The 23,237-nt window shown below is 41.5% G+C and overlaps 1 protein-coding gene across 8 annotated transcripts in view; it reads left to right on the forward strand.

The window, feature by feature from the left end:
* The window catches only part of CNOT4 (CCR4-NOT transcription complex subunit 4), an 82,815-nt gene that overhangs the window by 17,312 nt on the left and 42,266 nt on the right, over positions 1 to 23,237 (forward strand). For all 8 annotated transcript variants that reach the window (XM_055807856.1, XM_055807855.1, XM_055807857.1 and 5 more), the window contains one exon: positions 21,070 to 21,312. In XM_055807856.1, coding sequence (XP_055663831.1) covers positions 21,139 to 21,312 — 174 coding nt within the window. In that variant the 5' untranslated portion in view covers positions 21,070 to 21,138. The remainder of the gene's footprint in view (positions 1 to 21,069; positions 21,313 to 23,237) is intronic.

Below are 23,237 nucleotides of genomic sequence, written 5' to 3' on the forward strand. Positions count from 1 at the left end.
GAATGCAATTGCTGAGCTGATTTAGGTTTATTTGTCTATACTTTAATTAGTGGGGGTATGTGGCTGTTTGTAATAATAACAGTTTTCCCTTTTAAAATTGGGTTTACAATGATTTTTCTCTAAACTTGAAGTGTCAGTTGTTTTTTTGAGAATCAGTTGTAGGATGTGTGAGTAATACTGTAGTTATGTCCAAGACTCAAATATCATAAAGCTTACTAAGTGGAATGTTGTAATGAAAAGAGAATTACATTGTCAGAAGAGTAGTCATAAATGATTGAGCTCTGAAAACTGAAGGGCAAGAGTCAATAACAATACATCAAATATGTGATTGTAGCAAAGGAAAGGGACATCATTTGGATGCTCGCTGGATTCAGTTCTCAGGGCCTCTTATGGGAGTCTGGACCTGCTGAATAGCCCTGTCCTGAGGAGCTGCGGTACGTGGCCTGGGATGCTAAAAGAATAAGTAAAAGTAAGGGTGCAGCTGCTTCTTGCTTCTGTCTCACCTGAATTCAGGAATTACTGTTCAGATGTGTGATAGATTATATAGTTGCTTTTAGTTTGACGTTTGTTTAGAATGTATTGCTTGTTCAGATTGCTGTTTGGTGCTGATGAATTTCAGAATAAAGCACCTGATAGGTTGTGGGGTTTTTTTTTTGTGGTTTGGGTTTGTGGTTTTGTTTTGGTTTTTTGGTTTGTTTTGTGTTTTTTTTTTTTTTCCCAGAAATCCCTGCAGCTTGTAAATTTTTCTTGCTACTTGCCTGCTTTGATACATTTTTGTATGGGTTCAGATTCTCTGAAAGGAATGCTAGGAGAGCCTTCCTGAGCCTGTAGAGGCACCTGTCCTGTGTCCAGTGTCTTGAATGGAAAGGAGCATTCTTCCTAAAGGTTTACAATGGATTGCCATACTGATCAAGAAGCTAAGATGTTCTTCCCACACTTAATCTTCTAGACATACTACTTGGAGACTTCTCTTGAATCTCTGTTCCTGACTTTTTATCTAGAGAGGACCATGGTGGTCCTGGCACTGTTTTGCACTGAGGACTTTGATTATTACTGTGCTGGTCATGCAGAGTGGCAGTGGAACAGATCTCAATAAACAAAGCTTTTTGGTTGTCTCTGAGAGTGGAGAAACTTGGAGCCAATATAAGGGTACAGTCCAAAAAATTCCTTTCCTAATTGGAGACGATAACATCTCTGGCCCCAAACAAACCCTTGCACCATTACTAGCAGAAGATAGCTGTGTTTCATCTTGTGCTTCATGTTGGGTGAAAAAGGGCAGTGATAATCAAGGCAAGGATTTTCAGAGAGCGCTACAGGTTTTCAGAGAAGTCATGATGGCATACTAGATTTTTGGTTTGTGGGTGGGTGTGGATTTTTTGTTTTGTTTTTTTTCTGCGGCCCACCCCCCCCCCCCTGCTTTCTTGATGCTTCCACAATCTTAAATCATACTAGCTTGGATGGTGTCAAACCCTAATGCAGTAAAATACCTTTTTCAAGGGCAAGGATCTGCACTCTTCGAAGGAAGGCTACAAGGCAAACTCATTCAGCTTAATTTGTAGAAAAGTAAGAAAAATCTTAAAAGTGCATTCAGATTTTACTGAGATCTAAACATTCAGCATCATGAATGTATTTGCATCAGTCTCTAATACAATTAAAGAAGGAGTTATAGATCCAGGAATGGAACGTATGTGCTAATACGTTCTGAAAGTTGAGTCTGGATGTAAGGGCTGTGGCAGCTAACATTAGTATGAGATTTCTCTTGTACTTTTGAACATTAATTGCTTCAATAACGGTCTAGTCATTCAGTAACCTTAGAGAACATGTTCTTCTTGCAAGCAAATCTTTTTTCCTCCTTTGTCTTAAAATCTTGTATAGCCCTATCTTAGGGAAAACCCATGGTTTTCTTGTGAGGTGGAGTCTTATTACAGTCATCTCAGCTTTGTTAGCACCAGCTCTCTGAATTCCCCTTCTGCAAGATGGGGTCTGTAGACATAATGTGTGCTGTCGTCTTTATGTCTAAAGCAGTAGTTGAGCACAGTGGGCCTTTTTCAGAAGTGACTGGTTCTTCTGTAAAACAAATTGTTGAAGCAGCCTACAACTCAGAATCACAAAATGGTCAGGGCTGGAAGGGACCTCTGGAGATCAACTGGTCCAACCCCCTGTTAAAGCAGGTTCACCTACAGCAGGCAGCACAGAACGGCATCCAGGTGGGTTCTGAATGTCTCCAGAGAAGAAAACTTCACAACAGACCTGGGCAGCCTCTTCCAGTGCTCAGTCACCCTCAAAGCGCGCAAGTTTTTCCTCGTATTCAGAAGAAACGCCCAGTGTTGCGGTTCGTGCCCGTTGCCCCTTGTCCTGTCGCTGGGCACCACTGAACGGAGCCTGGCCCCATCCTCCTGACACTCGCCCTTAAGATACCTGCAGGCATTGGCAAGGTCCCCTCTCAGTCTTCTCTTCTCCAGGCTAAACAGCCCCAGCTCTCTGGGCCTTTCCTCATCAGGGAGATGCCCCAGTCCAGTTACTCAGGGTAATATGCCTGACTTGCAGGGTTTAATGTTGCTGTTTCACAGTGTAGGTGCATTGTGGAAATGCAAGGGAAAGACCTCACTTTGATGTATGATGCTATTTAGCCGCTGGGACTAACTTCAGCCTCTTAAAACAGGATTCTTGTACAGACTTCCTGTGTTGGAGAAATTCTGTGGTACTTCTCTACAGGATATTCTTGTAAATTAAAATTTTTGCAATGTATTGATTTAGTTCTTAGTCATGAGTCTGGGCTGTGACTGGTGGCTTTTCTTCCCAAGGAACTGATCTAGGCTTTCCTCAAATTCCTGTGATAGACCACATTTGTAAAGTTGATCAGATGCTTGTGTGCTGGCTATGTAGTGTCTTTCTAGAGTTTTGTCTCTGATTCATGGTTATTACTGTTGTATGTTTGATAATCACCAGAAAAAGTGAAGAATTTCTTTGTACTTTTTCATTGTGATACTGGCCTGTCTGGGGTGCTTGCTCTTGCTGAGGAGATGCAGTTCTCTGAACCTGCTCAGACTGTTTATGACTACTGATGCTGGTTGGAGGGTGTACTCTGTTCTTCTGCCATCCTTCCTATTACAGCAGAACTCCTATAATCTCTTTTCCATGGCGCTTTGGTCCATTGTGATGTCTTCACCATGCCTTGGATCGCGAAGGTTTGGATAGTCCATTTTAATCCATGGCAGCCTGCTTCCTCTATTTTATACTTATGAGAGCAGAATACGGTGAGGACAAGCTTAAACTGGCAGTTAACCAGAGGGGATCACTGGGATACAGGTTCTTGTAACTTGGTTGCGATTTACTTTAATGTTATAGTTACAATAAAGTCCAAACCAAAATTATTGGCAGAAGTGGGCTTGAACTCTTAATCTAAACAAATACATGATTAACTAATTTTCTTCCCAGAAACAAAAGCAAAGTGTGTGGATTCTAACTTTGATTAGATTGTCCAGCTGAGATGATAAAAGCAAAAAATGTGTGAGGATGATCTTTCCCCACCTAACGGGAGTCTTGATGTGGTAAGGTTTGCTGCCAGGTGATAATTGGGGATCCTCCTGGAGGCTGCTCAGACTGGGTTTATGTGGCCTCTCTTGGTTTTCCCTTCATGTTTCCCTTGCAGCAGTACCTGTAATTCTTTGCAGCTCTGAGCTCTGTGTATTTTGATGCTGCTTTTTCCAGAACTTACCTCTTTAGGTTAAAACTGTACTCTCTCTGCTATTGAAAGCCATTTGCTAATGAGGAGGGGCAGCGCCAGTGTGAAAAATTAGAAGCAGGCAATATGAGGCCATGAGATATACTGACTGTAGATGCCTTTTTTATTCAGATAAGCTGTGGTGGCGGCCACAAACAAAATCTTATGTATTAAGTTCTAGTACATTAGGAGGTCTGAGGTGCTCAAATGTGGTTATTGGAATTATTGCTGTGTCAAAAAACAAAGGTCTGTTTATAATAACAAGTAAACAAACAAAATAATATGGTTGCAAACAGCTTGTTCCAAGTGATCTTAGCAGTAGGTAAGTTAGTTGCTTCTGTGGATGATGAAGCTTTGGAGCTGGGTTATAGCTTTTTATCTTGTATAGTATTGTTCCAGTAATACTACAGAAACAGCTCTGTACTCCCACTTCATAAGAAGATTAAACCAATCTTGATCTAACTAATGTCTTCAAGTTTTTATTGGTTGTGAGAGTGTAGAAAAGCCTACTTATGGACAATATCTCAGTGCTATGACTAAGTGCTCCCTCATAATACCTGGTATCACTGGACCACAGAAATGCTTTTCACTGTAGACTTGCTCACGATGCTTTTTAAAGGCTCGTAACTGTGAAAGCATCACTAAACAGCAGTGAAATCAGGGAACTTCAGGTAGTACCTGCAGTGTAAAAGTAAGTGGTACAGCTGTGATTCTGTTCATGTGATATATGTGTGGTTACCTGGCAGATGCAGAGATTTGTAACCCTAAATTAGCTTCTCAGATTTTGTTGGTCAAAATCAGGGAATGTTTCTCAGCAGTTCAACATAACTTAACAATGTACTTGTGCAAAGAGCTGTGAAATTTCATGGGAGGGGGTGTGTGTGTGTGTATCTGTTACCTGGCTAACTGCTGGTAACCAGCTTCAGGGCTTCAAATGAAGTTATGGAGGGACAATTTTCTTGATCTTTAATTTAAACATAGAAGTCTTTATACCTTCACTGTCTTTTCTGTATGGTGCATTTCTTTTACTTTTTTGTGTTTAGCAGATGCTAGGTAAGTAACTGCTTATGCTTGTAACTGTTGTGTTAAGTTGTATTTGTAAAAGTGTGTTTATAAAACTGCTTATGTCAGCTACAGGGATAGGAAATAAAATTAAAAAGATGTGGAAGGGATCCAGTGTCCGAAACTACTGAAACTCACTGGCATATATTAATGGTTTTTCCCCCCCTTCCTTTTATGTTTCTAGAAGCGTGGAACTTTAATACATTAGGCCAATACCATATGCAAGAGCTGCTGTACTGGATCAGAATGAAATTATCTAGCCTGGTATCTTGCTGTGGTTAGTGGCTATAGCAGCACGTGCTCAGAAGATCAGGGTGAGCGTAGTGATACTTCCTCGGATGCTTCCAGATACCCAAAGTCGATGGACTTCTCCATCCCAGGAAGCATCTAGCTCAGCCACTTCCTTGGCGTGCTACATTTTCTGCTTAGTAGTGTTTGAGCTACTTAATTCACACTGGATCTTCCTCCCTGGTCAGCTATGCTTTAACTGTTCAAAGTCTGTCATCTGCAACCTCTTCCATGGAAGGTGCCACACCAGGCACAGTGTTACATTGTTATATATTTATATATATGTAATGTACCATATATAAAAGTGAATATATGCGTTTTCTCTGTTTGTCTCTTCCTTTCTGCTTCTGTGCCCACATTGCCCTTTTTCCAGTGGGTCAGTCTTGTTCCTTATGATACGTTTGGTAATTACTGTTATTCCTCCTGTACTTGCTAGTTCTTCATGTGGGGAGAAGAAAGCAGAGTTGTTCTGAGTACAGGACGTTGACGCTGGTGCTTTTTCCCCCAAAATTCCTTGTATTTAGTTTGGCTTTAGACTGTGGCTGATTACTGAGCTGATGTTACAGGAGATACTTAGGGTGGCTCAGAGAGTTTGTTCCTTAAAATTACTGGGTAGATTGGCACATGATTGTGCTCATTTAGGAGTTGTTTTTCCTTGGTTGCATCATTTAGCAACAATATGTTTCGTACTATTTTATCACACTTAAATCTCATGAGATCCTTCAGATTTCTGTGATTGTCTTAAATGTTAAGTCCTTTGGTTTAGGAACTTGTCTGCTGCTTCCTCGTTTTGTTTTCAGATTGCTAATAAATAGAATGATTTCTCTGTGACATCAGAATTGTGTGGAGCTCCTAAGTTCCTCCTTTTGTTTACAAGTGTTTTGAACCAACTCTTAATACATGAGGGGGGCAGACATTTCTAATGGCAACTTAGTTTCTGTAGAAAGCATAGCAGAACCCTATTGAAAGCCTTTTTGAAATGTAAGGAGAAAACAAAATTGTTCTGGTCTTTTTTTGATCTGTAGCTTTCCTCAAAAAATTAGTTAGGGGGTGACTTGTCTCTCCATGAGCAGTTGGATATTTTTTCTTATTTTGATTGCCTGCTGACTGTAGCTTTAGCTAGCGTGGTCATTGGATTTGATTGCAGACTAAATCTTAAAAGCTGCAGGCTTTGCAGTATTTATTCACACCTGGAGAATGTGATGTGTTTCTGTTTGAGTGGATGCTTCTTTGGATGGTTAATAGCTGGCTGGAAGCTGAAATAATGTGCAATACTGAAAGTACCAGTGTACCTCTGATTCTGTTAACTGAACGGGAGGATAGGCAAATAAATTCACTCTACTAATTTTCTCTGAGATATCTTAACACTTTTCTGTGCATACTTGTCTTTTACTGAAAGGACATTTTGCTAAGTCCCTTCTAAAATGTTTTTACTATTATTCCTGTTCTTAATCTGCTACTGCAGCTACCTATTAAAAAGCATCTGTAAACTCATTAGCAAAAGTCTGAAGTACAGGCTTAGCAGGTAAGAATGCTCCTCCCCAGCTGCCTGATCAGCATGTATGACAGACCAGACTCTGAAGTTAACCTGCAAATAACTTCTAACCTAAACTTGTAGAGACAAGTCTAGTCATTCTTAAGCAAAATGGCTTTAAAAATAAACATGGACTAGGATTTATAGCTCTTTTTCATAAAGTGTTTGTGAAGAGATACATCCTTTACCCCACTGAAGTTTGAATCAGAACTGTCTGATCAAGCATTAATTGCTTTTTGTTTTTTAAATTTGCAGTTCTCATTTGTGGCAAGTAGAGCTTGTATTGAAAAAAGTTACTGGGTAATGAATGTGCAGGTACTGAGGGGAGAAAGGCTTTCGTCAATTTTTCAGGCGATGTATATTAATTAACACATTGGGGCTTTTACAATTGCATTCTAATAAATGGAGGCAAGAAATCCCAGTTCTAGACTACTGCTTAATATATTCAAGACTTTTGTAATAGTTAATGACTGGGAATGGCAATTAACATGTCAGTGTTCTGTGACTGGTTGCTGGTTGTCACTATCTTTCCCAAACTGTGTGCTTTCCTGAAATTCAAAATGCCACTTCATTAACTTTGGCTTGATGCTCCTAAAGAGAAAATTCTGGCTTTGTTCTTCCTGTGCCAAGTCAGGAACACTTTGAACCAGGGGACGTTTGGGGTTTTTTCCTTCCCCTCCCACCCCCCAAGCCCCATTTTAAGAAATGACTGGACAAAATGTAATGGCTTATTTTCACACCAGACCTGAATTTGGAAGTTCACATTGTCATGTATTGCAGTCATCTGCAATATGTCTGCTCTGTACAAGTGAGCTCTAGACCACACCATGTTAAAGTGACATACATGGAAGAGAAAGTACTGCCAAGTTACTTGATTTAAAAGAAAGCTATTCATCTTGGTTTGACTGTGTATAACCAGAGTCATTAAAAGGCAGAGTACTTGATTCAAACAGGTGTAGTGCAAAAAACCCGATAGAATAAACAATAAACTGTCAGAAGCTGTTACTGCTCCAGCAGTTTTCCTGGCATTCTCTCCTGTAAAGAGGAGTGGCAGCAGCTGCGCTATTGCTCCTACCCCATACCTCTGGGTCTAGAAATATAGTGATTTAATAGTTTTAAATTTTTGTCTCTGTTCCATTCCTGACACTTTCAAGAATGGCTTGTGTGGTGAATAGCAGATGGGTTTTGATCATCATCACTTTTTGCTTACTCTCTTGCTGTCGTCTTCAGTTCTAGCCAAGAGGTCTAGTTAGTAGCCACTTGCTGAGGTTCCTTCCTGTAGGACTGACCTTGGTGTGGAAACCTCTGTCTTGAAAAGAGAGGTGAAGTGTGGTTCCTGCTAGCATTCCAGGGGAACAAGTTCAGCTCTGGAGGAGAGGTATCGCTGGAATTCTTCACATCAGTTTGACTTTTTAAAGAATATAGATTTTCTTATATACACGTTTTCCCTTACTATTTTTTTTTTTCGCTTGAGGTCTGTAGAAACTTTAAGGAGTGAGGCACGCTTCCTGCTGATACTGAATCTGTACTATTCACATTATTCTGGTTATCATAGTTTTTAAGTCCTGTGAAGGCTTCATTGCTTCAGCGCATCCAGTAGGACACTTTGAATTGTCAGGAATAGAGCTACAGCCTGGAGAATCAGAAGATGTTTTGGGATCTTTGTGAAGTGTCAACATAATTCTAGTTGAAGTGAAAATCAAGAATCGCTGTGGTTTATTTTTTTTCATAAGTTAAGGTTAGACTTAAAGTATGAGCTAGAGCTAGACTTTAGCTAGACTAACTAAAGACTGCTAGAACGAAGGGAAGACATTGATGTAGAACCTTCGTAGTTTCTGACCAGGGAAGTGACAAAGTAGTAGTTTGTGTGTTACTTCTATAATAATAAGTGGGCACGTTCAATCTAGTGCCATATGTGGCTCTTGATTTCTTAATCAGTGTGTCATACAGCATACTTCGTGCCAGTCCTATAATCTCTGGCATCAGCTGCCAGTGAATTTCAAGATAGTTGTGCATGCTGGGGAGTGCATGGACTTTGACAAAGAGTTTTTATTCTTCTGAGCTCAATGCTTTGCATTATTACTTAATTAGCAGAAGCACTCAAGCTGGAATCGCTGCTCATCCAGAACCTATGGGTGAACTGTGTAAGGCTTTCTCTGTGTAGGTTTCTTGGTCTTAGACTGGTTTTGGTACTTCTCTCCCCCCTGACCCAACTAAAAAAGTCTTTATTCTTTCATGGATTATGGAAAAAAAAATGGGAGACCTATTCCTGTTGTTGCTAAGAAGACAATACATAGGCCGATTTTATGTTCGTGCTTGCTGTTTAAAATGACTTGAAAAGCGCAAATAGGTCCATTGCTCTGTAAGGCTTAAAGGTCAGGTTACCCTTTTGTTCTCTTTTGAAGATGTTGAACAACTGCAGGAGTTGAAGCCTAGAATAAATAAATGTACCTTAATTGAGAAGGTGGGGAGAAGATAAATTAACATTAAGTAGTTTTGTTTAAAACCACCTTTGGAAAATGGATGAAAATTTTAGACATCTACATAAAGAGCTTTGAGAGTTATTTAAAACTTATTCTCTCTCAGAATTTTCTGGTGTCTTTGGCTTACTCTTCAAGGACTCTACTGAAGGGAACTGAGGGGTTGTTGCTAACACTGGCTGGATCTCCCATTCTCTGGATCTGAAATGTATTCAGCTGTATTATTAAGCTTAAGAGTGAGTAATTCTCAGTTTTATTCATGTCATTGGTAACACGGAAAAAGGGTTACCTCTACATACACTTAACTCTTGCTGTTCAAGAAAAAAAAAAGCATCTCAAGCAGTCTGTGGAATTAAGAACAATGTTCAAGGGGGCTCTCAGCCAGAGGCAAGGCAGGTGGGGTGCTCAACCCCCACCACTTAAGCATAAACAGAGAATTTACTGTTTGCCATATGTGTTGTGTGAGAGGGGTTTTAATAATAGTAATGTGGTGCTGATAAATTTTTCTGGTTTGTTATCACTTAATATTGCTGTGACAACTCAGCAATTCATAAGGGAGAGTTAAGGAATTTGGAAGGTCCCTGAGGTACTTAACAGGTAGAGACAAGAAGCCATAACCTGTCATCATCGAGTCTTCCACTTTATATGTGGTTTTCTCCAAGTTATTTAAGAAATACTTAGGGGCTAAGGAATATGTGTCTGTGTAATGCATGGTGTTACAAATGAGAATGTGTATCTTTTTAGTGTGATCAGCTTTTATTCCCCTTTTCTGTTCTTTTTCCTCTCTGGCCCCAGCAGCTCTAACTTAATATTATTCCCAAAGTAATTGCAGAGTTTTGTGTTATCTGCTGGTTATTGTTCCCCTAAGAGCACAAGATAGTGAGTGCTGCATTTCTAGCAATTAAAGATCCTTGACTTTTCATAAAAAATCCAACAAGAAAAGTTTCGAGTGGTGTGCCTTAGCTCCAATAGCATTTTCCTTAGTTATGTTTTCTGTGGAAGATACGGTTTCTTTTATAAGTACGTCTGAGTATGACTTTTTGTACATTATGCAAGTTTAAAAAGTCTATGTAGATTTTTAAAAAGTTAAATACACCAGTGATTGGATTAAGAAACATGCTCAAATCAAAGGAACGTATTACATACTATACTGAACCAGTAACAGCTTAAGTATGGATAATACAGACTTTCTGCTCTTTGTTTAGTTGTAGATTAACATATAGTAGTTATCAGTAGAAAAAATATGCTTCATAGTTGAAAATTTAAAATCTGTTTAAATTGAGGGGAGGGTTAATGTGCAGTTTGTCTTAAAATTGATGACTTCAAGTCATAGTAAGTAAAAAGCAGCAGAAGGATGAGAAATTCAAAGATAAGTGGGGTGCTTCAGTTGCACAAAGTCATATAGTTCAGGAGATTACAACATGGGGTAAGTTGAAGCTTAAAGCTGTTCCAGCCAGTGTCCCCAAATTTACTCAGGGTAGCACCAATGAAACATCTGTGTCTAGGGTTTTTAATCTGCAGAGGTGAAAGCACTGGAAGAACTGGGTGTTGGAAACTTCTGTGAAACAGATGGAATTGCAGGTCAGTAAGGTCAAGCTATCGCTCACCTGGCCTCTGTGCCTTGCCCTAGGGAGGCTGAGTGGCTGAACAGTGTTAGCCTGTTATTCAAAAAACTCAGTCTGCTGGGGTACTCTGTGGTGCTGAATGTGCTTTATTATGTTAGTGACTACCTTTACAATTAAATGTCATATCACACATTACTGCATGTATATGCATTAACAATACTTTTAATCTTTAAATCACCTGGCTTTTACAAAACACTTTGTTTTTCCGAAGGACTGTTCCAACTGGTAGTGCTTCTGTGCTGGAATGTGAGTGTTCTACAATGAAATCAATATGCTAGTCTTCAAACAGAAAAAATTATATACTAGGGACATAGAAAGAATAGGAGTTTTCCAGTGCCAGTAGTGCTTTACAGATTTACAAGGAGGACAAGTGTGCCTTTGAGTATGCATCACCTTATGAAGGACTGAATAGAACACAGCATTTTTGAAAAACTGAACTATGGTACACTGATGTGTAGGTATCCTGACTGCAGAATGAGTGTTTTGTGCTAGGGTGCTGTGTGAACAGAATAAAGACTCTCCATTCCCCGAATAGCCTGTTTAATAGCTACCTGTGGTTGCTGCATGATTGGCAAGCTGATCTGTCTAGATCCTCTCTTTTACAGTGGCTGGTAGCGGATGCTCTGAAGAAAAAACGTACAAGAAACGGAGTAGTACCCATTTCCTCAGTAATGAGAGATTCAGGGAATTCAAGATGGTTCAGATGGAACATGCTTCATGTTTAACAGGAGCTGATGGTTCTATTTTTTGAGATTTTTTTGCATGATGTTATGCTCTTTGCAACATACTTTGACAACAATTTGTGTTATATAATTTGCTGTATACAAATTATAAAGGTATGGCTATTTTGTTTCACATGTAATTTGGGCATCTCCTGCTTGAGTCTTGAGGAGTTGGAAGTAATCACACTGGAATATGTATAACAAAAGTGATCACTGTGTGTGACACGGGCTTTTAAAATAATTGAACTAATAATTGTGTAGCCCACTTCTAATTCATTATCCAAATGCTTTTGGCATATCATGTCTGTAGATAGTGGTATATGGGTACAAAAATGAGATGGGGGTATGCAGAAAGAGAAAATAAGGAATACTAGCATTCATGTTAGAACATGAATGAATGTGGGAAATGTGGACAATTACAGAGCAGTATTATGCTTTTAATCTCATTGAATGGCCCTAGATGTTAGGGTAGTGGTGTCTTGGATAATTGTGTCCAAAATTTTATGTGCTTCTGGATGAATTTGTCAGAATCTTATTTGGCCTGTTTTCTTTCTAAGTAAAATTTAACAGTTTGATTGTGTTCATGATTTGTAAGGAAGTGATTTGAGTAAATACTCTCTTGCTTAGCATTCATGTGTCCTGACAGTATGTAGCCCCTATGCAGTGACCAATTCATGGTTCAGTTTAAATGAGAGAAAAGAATTATCTTGTGCTGCTACTCTTTCTTCTTTTTTTTTTTTTTTTTTGCCACCTAACTCTTGGAAAAGCTTGTGTTCACACTGAATTTATAACGAATGATTAGTACCCCTTTTATTTAGCAGGCAGCATCTGACTCATCTGTTTTTGTTATTAGGGTGCCTTGAGGACATTAGGTTAAAATTTTCCTGGTGAATTGTTTGGTTTTGGCACTGTTGGTGAATATGCTGCTTGAGCAGTTCGTACCTCTAGGTAGCTCATTTCTATGTCTTCACCATAGCAGTGCAAGCTTCTGCATGGCTGTGTGATGAACTGGATGAAGGATTGATTTAAGTAAAATACGACCCAGCAAAAATAGTTATGTTTTTGTCTTGTCAGTTGAAGGGGTAGTACACAACTGCTTATGCTGAAAAGTCTGAAACCGTGAGAGTGAGCTCCCTAAGCACAGGCAGGGAGGCTTAGAGAAGAGGGGAGTCTCTAGAGATTTCAGTTTTGACCTCTTTGAGCTAAATAACTTGGGGATAATCCTAGTCAGTATAATGCTGGTTTTAGAAATACTGAGATAGCTACCTGATTCCTGGTCATACTTTCTAAACGTTTGGGAATTGTCTGCCTCTTACTACTTTCTTGTGTGGTTTGTGCTGTGATCAAAATGTAGCTGGAACCCTAGATGGAATAACAAACACTAATCCAGAGAGAAGACATGATGATGGAAAATGGACCATGCAGTTACTGGGTGTGATTTTGCAATTAGTAGTACAGTTTGTTTTTAAATGTTGAGCATGGTCAGGAAAAAGTAGGAAGTGAACTTTCCCTCTCCCGCAAATTAAAATTAACTTGTATGAATTCAAGAGCCTGCTTGCTTGCCACTGAGGTGTCATTGTTCTAGGTCAGTAACAGTACCATAGAACTTAGAAAAGCATAGCTGGTTTTCAGGACTCTTGCTGTCTCCTATATCAGTGTTGCTAACCAGGTGATTGTAAAATAACACTGCGTTTTGGTGTGGGTGAAAGGGATCACCCTCCTTGTGTAGTGCTCCAAAAAATGGCAGGCAAGAAGTGGGCAGCATGTCAAAGAGTTGGCCTGGGGAGGTTCCCCAGATTTCTTCTGAATTGTGTGGATGACATAATTTAGACACAAGACCAGATGTTTCAGTGACTAGACCATCCATCCATGATTCAGGACATGCATATGTGAACTTTATCCCATTTGTGTTCTCTGTGGAGTCCTAAACAAATAACTTGCTGGATCTTCCTTGGGTTTGCATGCTTAAAGTGAAAATGGGCTTTTCTCTGCAGCCTGCCTATGGGAAGTTTTGACGTAAACAGTCCAGTGGTCACTAACGCAGCGAAGTGATAACCTTTCTTATGTGCAGAGAGTGGAGGAGATGAAGGGTGCTTTCCTTTCAGCAGAGTCAGTAGTGAGCAGTACAGATGTGGGCCTCAAGCTGCAGTGCCCCTGTGCTGGCCTGGAGGAGAGCGCTGTGCTGATGGAACTGCCGCTTCTCCCCTGATCGAAGGAAGGAATAATCCATTACAGTTGCTGCTTGTAGCCTGCTTGCCTTTCTGCCTCCAGCTTGTGTGTGGGATCACCACAGAGGTGAAGGGCAGAAAGGGAACCGATCCTTCGGCAGGGTGGGCACAGGGGTCTCAGGGGCTGCCTTCCCTGCGGTGTTACGCAGGCAGCATCCGCAGTGTGTTTTTGAGACTTCTCAGGGCTGATAAGTTTCAAAATATAAAAGGCCATGAAAAAAAGCATGAGTGTCTGTTTGTGTAAGTTTAATAAGCCCTTACTAAAGGTTTGGTGCATAGACTCTGACCTGTTTCACTTCAAGTGTCAGGTATGTTTGAACTTTAGGTGAAACATTAGCTAACACATGTCTGGATTTTTTCCTGCAGGAGGCCTTAGGTCTACAAATATTTTCTGGGATGTGAGTCCTTTACTCAGGTTTTTAATGACTAGATTTTGACAATTTTTGGCTGTGACACTCTTAGTATCTTAAAGCAAGTAGCAAGGCTGGATTCAGTCCGTCATGTGAGGGAGAGAATGTGTCTATCCCCTGGAGCTGGCTGCCCTCCCGGGGGAGGACTTACACTGTAAGGGACACGTTTACTAAAATGAACTGCTATGAAGTAGAGATGTTCCGGTGTCTACTGTGGGGATATGAAGAGGAGTGGGTGTTAGGTCTCAAACTGGTGCATTTGAGGAAAAAGAATGGATAATAAGCTAGTTGTTTTTCCACTGCCTCCTTTAGGACCGCTTTTAAAATTAAATAGGGAAGATAAAACTGCTGGAAGCTCAACTTGCTCACCTCAAGTGAAAAAGGGAAAGGCAACATCTACATTCAAAATGGACTGAAATCACTAGTTATATTATAAGTGAAACTCTGTTTAGGTTGAGTACCCTCAACTAGTAGGATAGCTTTCCCAACTGCAAAGTTTGGAGAGTTTCATCAAGAGAAACAATTGTACAGTGAAGCTGATTACACACAGCTGTCAGATCCATTAAGTATACTAGCACATTTAAAAGTTAATGAAAAACTATCTTTTTTCATTTGGCATCTATGTTTGGAAAGAAAGGAACTACTTAGTTGGTATAATGGAAGGGATAAGACAACCTATATTTCTGTGTTTTGGTTATTACTTGTTACAAAGTCACTGAATCTAAAAGGTGCTGCTGGACATTGTCCACCTCCATTCCATCGCTCTGTGTGTGAATGTTTTGGCAGGGTCTCCTGTAAACAGGATGTCTGAGCCCTGTTCGACTGCAGTTGTTGGCATTTTGGAAAGTGTATGGACAAATTCTAGCTGCTTGTATTGTGAGTGTACACATGTGCAACCTTCCTCCTTTTCTCCCGAGATGCTATTAATTGTATCTCTTTGAACTTGATCCCAAAGACCAGATACTCTGGATTAAACATAACGTGTAATACTGCCTTTTGTTTTTTGCCATTGCTGGGTTACTTTTCTTGTGATGCTAATCTGTAATTATTTGGAATAGTTTTTGAGAGCTGACTGTGTTTTTCTTGGTAGTGCTATATGAACAATGCATTGATGATGCTTTACTATGCATGTAATTCTGGTTTTGGAAAAGCAAGCATTGTTCTGGTGCAGCCTAGACACAGACCCTGGTATATAAACCCCCCTGAAATGGAGGCACGCTTCAGTGGAGAATCTCTAAATGGGATGCTTGAATGGTCCTTTCTGAAGTAAATAAATATTGCCTCTTACTTGGTTTCAAGAAACATGGCACACAGCTGCTCTTTACTCCTTGTTGTAAAATAAGGGGCCATTTGCTGAGTGAAGCAAGCTATTGGCATTATTACTAGCAGCTGCTGAACTCTTACTCTTAAGCTCATAAATGTTAACCATGTTGCAGTTCAGTTAAAGCTTGTCTGCATATCCCAGAGGCAATAGCTGGTATTTCACACTTTCACATGAACTGATGATGTTCCTTGGTGGAGATTCCAAATAGTAGCTTCTTAATTCGGTAGTTACACTGTGGTGGTGGGAAGTTTCTTCAAAACTGCACTTTTAACTACAGCTTCACTAGTACTAGTATAGCTTTATTTAGATGTGTTTCGGTAGGCTCAAAGCTGCTGAGCATGCGGTAGAATGAGTGCCCAGTCAAAGGAAATATGCTGTCTGCTTACTGACCTGTTTGGGTATCTGTGGCAAAGTCAAATCCAAATTTAAACAGGAAAAAATCTGTTCAGTTTATCCAGTGATTCAGTTTAAAGTCAATTTCAAATTGCAGTGGTTTTGCTGCTATATAAGTGTGAAAAGTTTGCAGGAAATGTGTGTTATCTGCATAATAAGCAATTAAATCATGTGTTATGGCCTCTTAACAGGCCCGCCTCTTCAGCCAGTGGTAATGTGTTCTTAAAAACAAGACAAAGCTCCCAAACAAACTAGTCCTTTCCTTCCTTGAAGTCAGATTCTGCTAACACTGCTAAGGTCCCAGAACCTGATTTTGAGCCTGTCAGAATAACTGTAAATATAGCATTAATAAAAGCATAGATAATGAAGTAAAAGCTGCTGTATTGTTGTAGAAGTTTAATCTTTTGACTTTATTGTGAAGGTCAAAGGGGAGGGACAGTGTTGTTGCTAGTGCATACCATAGAGAGAAGTTATGCATCCAAAATCTGTTTTCTCATACATAAGTTTATGGGAGCATCCAGTGGAACTTTCTCTCTGTAGGGCAGTAGTATATGTTTTACCAGAACTGCAATTTGTGCCTAGAGGCTATACTCCCTACTGAACTAGTCAAAATTGCAGTTACTCTAGGCTTCTGGTATCAGCCTGTGAACACAGTTTAACCTAAGTACAGTGTGACTGTTCCTGTAGAAAGCTGTATACTCTCTGCTGTGTATTTGGATGGTGTTTTAGTTGTGTGTGTACATGCTGTTCCTCTTCAGGCTTCTCTCCTGGCTGCAGAGGAATTTTTGTGTATGAAGAGACGTGCAGCACAGGGACACAGGTATTGCAGACTGATGCTAAACATATCCTGTCCTGTGAGGTGGGAGGTCCCAGCCTGAGCTGGAACCTTTTGAGCTTTACAAGATAGCCTTCATGCAAGGAAGTATGGCTTAGACAGTGGAAGATCATAAGCAGGATTCTGGTTTGATACTTCGAGCAGCCACAAAAAAAAAATATGTAAGGCTAACACTACTACAACATACAAAAATCTGCAAGTGTTTGATCTCAAAACATTCAGTCATCTTATTTCCAAGAACAGGAGTAAATGTCACTCTTCAAGTAGGTAGATTTGAGAATTTGTTTCTGGACTTGCTCCTAAAAAGCCCAAAGAAAGATCAGATAGTACGTGATCTAGTAGGTTTTGGTTAGAAATGAAATAAAAAATTGTTGGGCAAAGTAGAGGGGACTCCACATTGTGAGTGCGATGAAATTATAGTTGCATGACTGATTTTTTGAGGGAAAGGCATAATTGTAAAGAATTTTGGGTTTTCTTAAACTGAAGGACTCTGGGGGAGGGGTCCAAAGTAGTAATGCTCATGCCATCACGTTCAGCTGGGGAATAAGGCAGGCCATCCAGGCCAGTGATACATGTTCCTTAGCTGCCTCCCAAGATGAGTATTAGAAGGCTAGCCACCTTAAGGGTGCGTGTGGCTATGGTGAGTCTTCTTGCATCCCTCCTGGGAAACTTGCATGCTTGATGATCTCTTTGAAATGCCTGTACACCAATGCATGCAGCGTGGGGAATGAACAGGAAGGATTAGCAATGTGTGTGGTTGCAGGGCCATGGATGTCATTGCAGTTACAGAGACAGTGGCATAGCTCGCATGACTGGGATGCTGTGATGGATGGCTGTGTACTTTTTAGGAAAGGCAGGCCAGTGAGGAGAGGTGGTGGAGTTGCTCTTTATGTGAGGGAGCAACTGGAATGAACCCTCTGCCTAGGGGTAGATGCAGAACGAGTCAAGAGCTTATGGGTAAAGGTTAAGGGGCAGGCCAGTGTGGGTGACAGTGTTGTGGGTGTTTGCTACATGCCACCTGATCAGGAAGAGGAAGCCAATGAGGCGTTCTACAGACAGCTGGAGGCAGCTCATAACTGCAGGCCCCGGTTCTCATGGGGGACTTCAGCCACCCTGATACTTGCTGGCAAGACAGCACAGCTAGGCACACACAGTCCAGGAGGTTCCCGCAGAGCATTGGTGATAGCTTCTGGATGGAGGTGGTGGAGGAGCCAGCGAGATGAGGTGTGCTGCTGGACCTTGTACTCACAAGCAAAGGAGGACTGTTTGGGAGTGTGAAGGCTGGGGAAAGCCTTGACTGCAGTGGCCATAAGATGGTGGAGTCCAGGATCCTGCATGGAGGAGGCAGGGCGACAAGTAGGTGTGAAACCCTGGGCTTCAAGAGAGCTGACTTTGGCCTCTTCAAGGGCCTACTTGGAGGAGTGCCATGCTTAGGGCCCTAGAAGGTAGGTGGTCCGAGGTGGCTTCTTTTCCTCCAAGATCAAGATAGGTGCGTCCCTATGAGTAAGAAATCAAGCAAAGGGGGCAAGAGACCTGTGTGGATGAGCAAGGAGCTTCTGGCAAAACTCAAACAAGAAGGAAGCTTATGGGATATGGAGAGAAGGGACAGGTCACTTGGGCGGACCACAGTACTGCAGAGAGAGCTGGCAGATGTTACTGCTAACCCACTGTCTGTCATCTTTGAAAGATCATGGAGGACAGGAGATGGGCCTGAGAACTGGAGGAAAGCCAATGTCACTGTAGTCTTCAAAGAGGGCAAGAAGGAGAACCCAGGAAAAAACTGTAGGCCAATCTGTGTCACCTCCATCCCTGGAAAGGTGATAGAACAGCTCATCCTGGAGGTCCTCTTTAAGCATGTGCAGAAAAAGAAGGTTATCGGCAGTAGTCAGCACGGATTCACCAAGGGGAACTCATACCTGGCCAACTTAGAAGCCTTCTGCGATGTAATGACTGGCTGGGGTAGGCGAGGGGAGAGCAGTGGATGTTGTCTACCTTGACCTCAGCAAGGCTTTTGGCACCGTCTGCCATAACACCCTCCCAGGTAAGCTCAGGCAGCGTGGGTTAGGTGAGTGGACGGTGAGGTGGGCTGAGAACTGGCTGCATGGCAGAGCTCAGAGGGTTGTGAACAGCAGCGCAGAGTCTGGCTGGATTCATCAGTGACCTTCATGAAGGGTCGGAGCGTACCCTGAGCAAGTTTGCTGATGATACAGAACCGGGAGGAGTGGCTGATAACCCCAGAAGGCTGCGCTGTCATTGAGCGAGGCCCGGGCGGGCTGGAGAGTTGGGCAGAGAGGAACCTCATGAAGTTGCACAAGGGCAAGTGTAGGTCCTGCGGCAGGGGAGGAATAACCCCAGGCACCAGCAGAGGCTGGGGTTGACCTGCTAGAAGGCAGCTCTGTGGAGAAGGACATGGGAGTGCTGGTGGCCGGTGAGCTGCCCATGTGGCCACGAAGGCCGCCGGGATCCTGGGGTGCGTCAGGCGGAACGTGGCCAGCAAGTGCGGGGAGGTTGTCCTGTCCCTTCACTGTGCCCCGGTGAGGCTGCATCTGGAGGGCTGTGCCCAGTGCCGGGCTCCCCAGTTCAAGAGAGACGGGGAACTACTGGAGAGGGTGCAGCAGAGGGCTGCCCAGGGGATTAGGGACTGGGGCATCTCCCTTAGGAAAGTCCCAGAGAGCTGGGGCTGTTTAGCCTGGAGAAGAGAAGACTGAGAGGGGACCTTGCCAATGCCTGCAGGTATCTTAAGGGCGAGTGTCAGGAGGATGGGGCCAGGCTCCGTTCAGTGGTGCCCAGCGACAGGACAAGGGGCAACGGGCACAAACGGCAACACAGGCAGTTCTACCTGAATACGAGGAAAAACTTGCGCGCTTTGAGGGTGACTGAGCACTGGAAGAGGCTGCCCAGGTCTGTTGTGGAGTTTTCTTCTCTGGAGACATTCAGAACCTGCCTGGATGCCGTTCTGTGCTGCCTGCTATGGGTGAACCTGCTTTAACAGGGGGTTGGACCAGTTGATCTCCAGAGGTCCCTTCCAGCCCTGACCATTTTGTGATTCTGTGAACTGAGCAGTAGTTGGGAGCTGAGGCATCCTGGAGTCCCTTCCATTCTGAAGTACAGGATTCTCAACAGTTTTAAAGGATGTTTTATATGAACATGTTTGAACATACACTTGGCTTTAGTTACTTGGGAAAGAATGTTTCTCAGTAGGTTTGTATGGATGCTGTGGCCCAGCAGTTTTTAGCCCTTCGTAGTTCTAAGTGAAGGTAGTTAGGACCTGAATTTTATTTGGGGGAAAAAAAAAAAGTCTTAAAGTTATCTGATAGATCAGAATGATGAAAAAAGATGCCAGCCTGTTTTTTTATCTGCAAAGTAGCAGACTGTATCTTGAATATTTTGAAATTCTATGCATTAGGTCAGTGATAGGGGACTTTGTCTCAGAGCCATGAGAGAGCCTTGCACACCTCTTTGTGATTTATCCCATTAATAATGTGAAGAAATAATGGCTATAAGCCATTTGCTTTGAGATAATAGTTTCCTACTAAAGCATAAATTCCATGTGTCCGAACAGAGAAGGTGATTTCCCCTGTAAGAAATGTGGTTATTGATGCCTTTACTGCTTCAGGGCTGGATGATCTCCAGAGGTCCCTTTGAACCCTGACCATTCTGTGACCTGAATTTTATTTCTCTTGGGAATTCTGATCCAGAAATACCATACTGTGGCTGCACTCAGAGTTAAAACTTAAGTTTTTTTCCGACTGTGTGCATATTTTTGGGTTTTGTTGTCAACTGGATGCTGATGAAAAGTATAAATGACTTGATGAAAGTTGTCTGATACGTACTGAGAAATGTTGGGTAATGCTTTAGTCTTAAGGCTGATCTCAGAGATTGATCTCAGGAGTAGAAAATGAGATGGACAAAGAAACAAATCCTTCTGAGTAAGAAGCTTTCTTTTTCTTTTTTCTTTTTTTTTGTTGATAGTTCTGTAACCCTACTGAAAAGTCTGAAGGTATGACTTAAATGTCGTTCCAAGTCTCTGAGCAAAGACATAAATTGATCTTAAACATGAAGTCCTGTATTCAAGGATTTGACTTTGGATTTGTAGATGATTACAAGAAAGCAATAGCAAAAATAGCTAGCAGAACTTAAATGTAATATGTGGTGTATGCTGTTAAGCCCTTCTTTGTAACTGTAAAGTTTGAAACCCAAATAGGCTAACAAGCTGCCAAAGTGCCTGCCTATCCAGGTGGTGAAGTACATCACCAGTACAGTCTTTCATATTGTCTGATTTACAAGTAGGAAGAGACGCTCAGGTTTATTAGGGAGTAACTTGTGTGTTAGTAGGTAAGTTTATGCAGGAAGAAGGAAAATGGTGATGAACGGAAATACTAAAATGTGCAAAAGAAGGATTGTCAGAAGTATTAATCACTTTTTTCCTTTTTATTTCTTGTAGACTTTCAAGTGCTGACCTTCTCGGTCTATTAAGTTATTATAAACTTTTGCTGCTCTGCGAACATAAAAGATGTCTCGCAGCCCTGATGCTAAGGAAGACCCTGTGGAATGCCCCCTTTGCATGGAGCCTCTGGAAATTGATGACATCAACTTCTTTCCTTGCACCTGTGGCTACCAAATCTGTCGTTTCTGTTGGCATCGTATCCGCACTGATGAGAATGGACTTTGTCCTGCTTGCAGAAAGGTAAATATCCCGGAACAGCAGCTTGTCTTGCGCTTATCATAAGGCTCTTGCATTTTGTTGGTACCAAAGACATCCTTTTCCTTCAGGGAAAGATTCCTCTAGTCATGGCCTAGATCAAGGGTGAGGTGTTGGATCTTTCAGATTTTATCTGCATATGTATCAAAGCTGTTGTGCAACGGCTAGTCTTGGCTTGTTAAATTCAGAACTGGATTAATAGGGGAAGCCGTGGGTCAGAACCAAGGCATACTGATGCTGGGAGAACTGCTAAAAAAAAAAAATAATCCTTTGAGTGTGGGTGCTTGTGCATTGACAAAACCTTTTCAGGAAGGACAGCGAGAATTCCAGCATCAGGTGTTTGCTGAGGGCCATGGTTCAGCTAAACTAGCAGAGCTGTCTGAGGCAAGCTTATAGAGTACTTGCTTGTTTTGGTTGTGGCACTGGAACTTTTAATCCTTGTTTTTCTGGACACTAAACATTTGGAAAATATATCCAGTGGTGTTAAATTTTTAATCATTTAAAAATCTGGACTAAGTCTATTTGTCTAGTATTCTGATCTTGTTGCCAAATGCTTAAGATAGTACTCTGAGAGTCACACTTAATTTCCCCTCTCTTAATTGATGTCTACCTGATACTTTGGTTGGCCACAACTATAAACTTCAGCTTCACTAAGTTGCCTGCTTTTTCCTTTGAATTATTTTCCTCCTACTTTCACTGTTTTGCTTAACGTCATTATTTCCTTATCTTCAGTGTTCAATAAAATTCTTTCTCAGAATCTTCTTCTCTTAAATGACTTCCCTTGATTGTAACTTTCTTGCCTGGCCTTCCTCTTTTTGTAATCACAGCTACTTACGTCCCCTCTTTCTCCTGCTATTTAAATTATGATCCTATCTTCAGTTTATGCCTTTGTTGGCTTCCTGTTTTGTATTACAGCTCCCTTTTCAGACCCCAGGTAATCTTGGTCTCACTATCTTTATTCACTGCCACAGTATTCTATAAGCACTTCCAGTCATTTTCTTGCTGCTCTTTCGGGCTTTGGCTACACTGGAGCTATTACTGCTAACCTGTGTTTGGATGCCTCTGCAAGCCTGAAGGCTATCCCACAGCAACATGTGTTTGTTAACAAATTGTGCAAATTTGCTGCAATATTTGAGCTGTATGTTCTACAAGGAAGATCCACCTGTCATCAGCCAAATCTGTCTTCACATGCGATACCTGCTGTAGATGACACGCTGTACAGTAATTTCTATAGCGCAAGCAAATTTCTACTCATCTGGTACAACATGAGATTTCTGGAATTTCCTTGTCGAAGTTGCTTCATTTACTTGGATTTATTACACTACTTTTTGCCAACAACAATTTGATTTATCTCTGCCTGTTCGTTATTGGAAGTTTGTGGAATATATCTGAGAAATCACAGAAGCAGCATGCTGTTCACTGCCTCTGGGTATCAGAATTCTCTGAAATACGGATACTGCTACAGCTGAACTTCTTGATGTGGAATAATCTGGCATATGATTGGATGTGCAAATATTTTGCTGAATTGGATACAATTTGCTCAGAAAAACAGCTTCAGGAGGAAAGCTGTAATGGGTGCTGTAATCAGAATGAAGCACACTGACTGTTCCAGGAGAGGAAGGAGACCTCTTCTTTCGTAAAGGACAAGGATTATGTTCTTGATACTTTTTTCATTCATGGACTGCAAGATGTTCTTGAGTAGCTGCAGCTATAACACTAGACTGTAGAAGATTTTCGTGACGTAGGCTGAGGAGTACATGCCTTTCATGGCATAGACGAAGATATTGTGGCACAGGGACCCCATTACATCTTGGGAATAAATAATTTTGAGCTGCACAGTTGATGGCAATGTCAAATAAGTCTGAATAAGTCACCTTTGGAAGTGTGCTGGACCTTCAGAACCAGGTATA

This window comes from Falco peregrinus, chromosome 6 (genome assembly GCF_023634155.1).
Source record: "Falco peregrinus isolate bFalPer1 chromosome 6, bFalPer1.pri, whole genome shotgun sequence".
Lineage (NCBI taxonomy): Eukaryota > Metazoa > Chordata > Aves > Falconiformes > Falconidae > Falco > Falco peregrinus.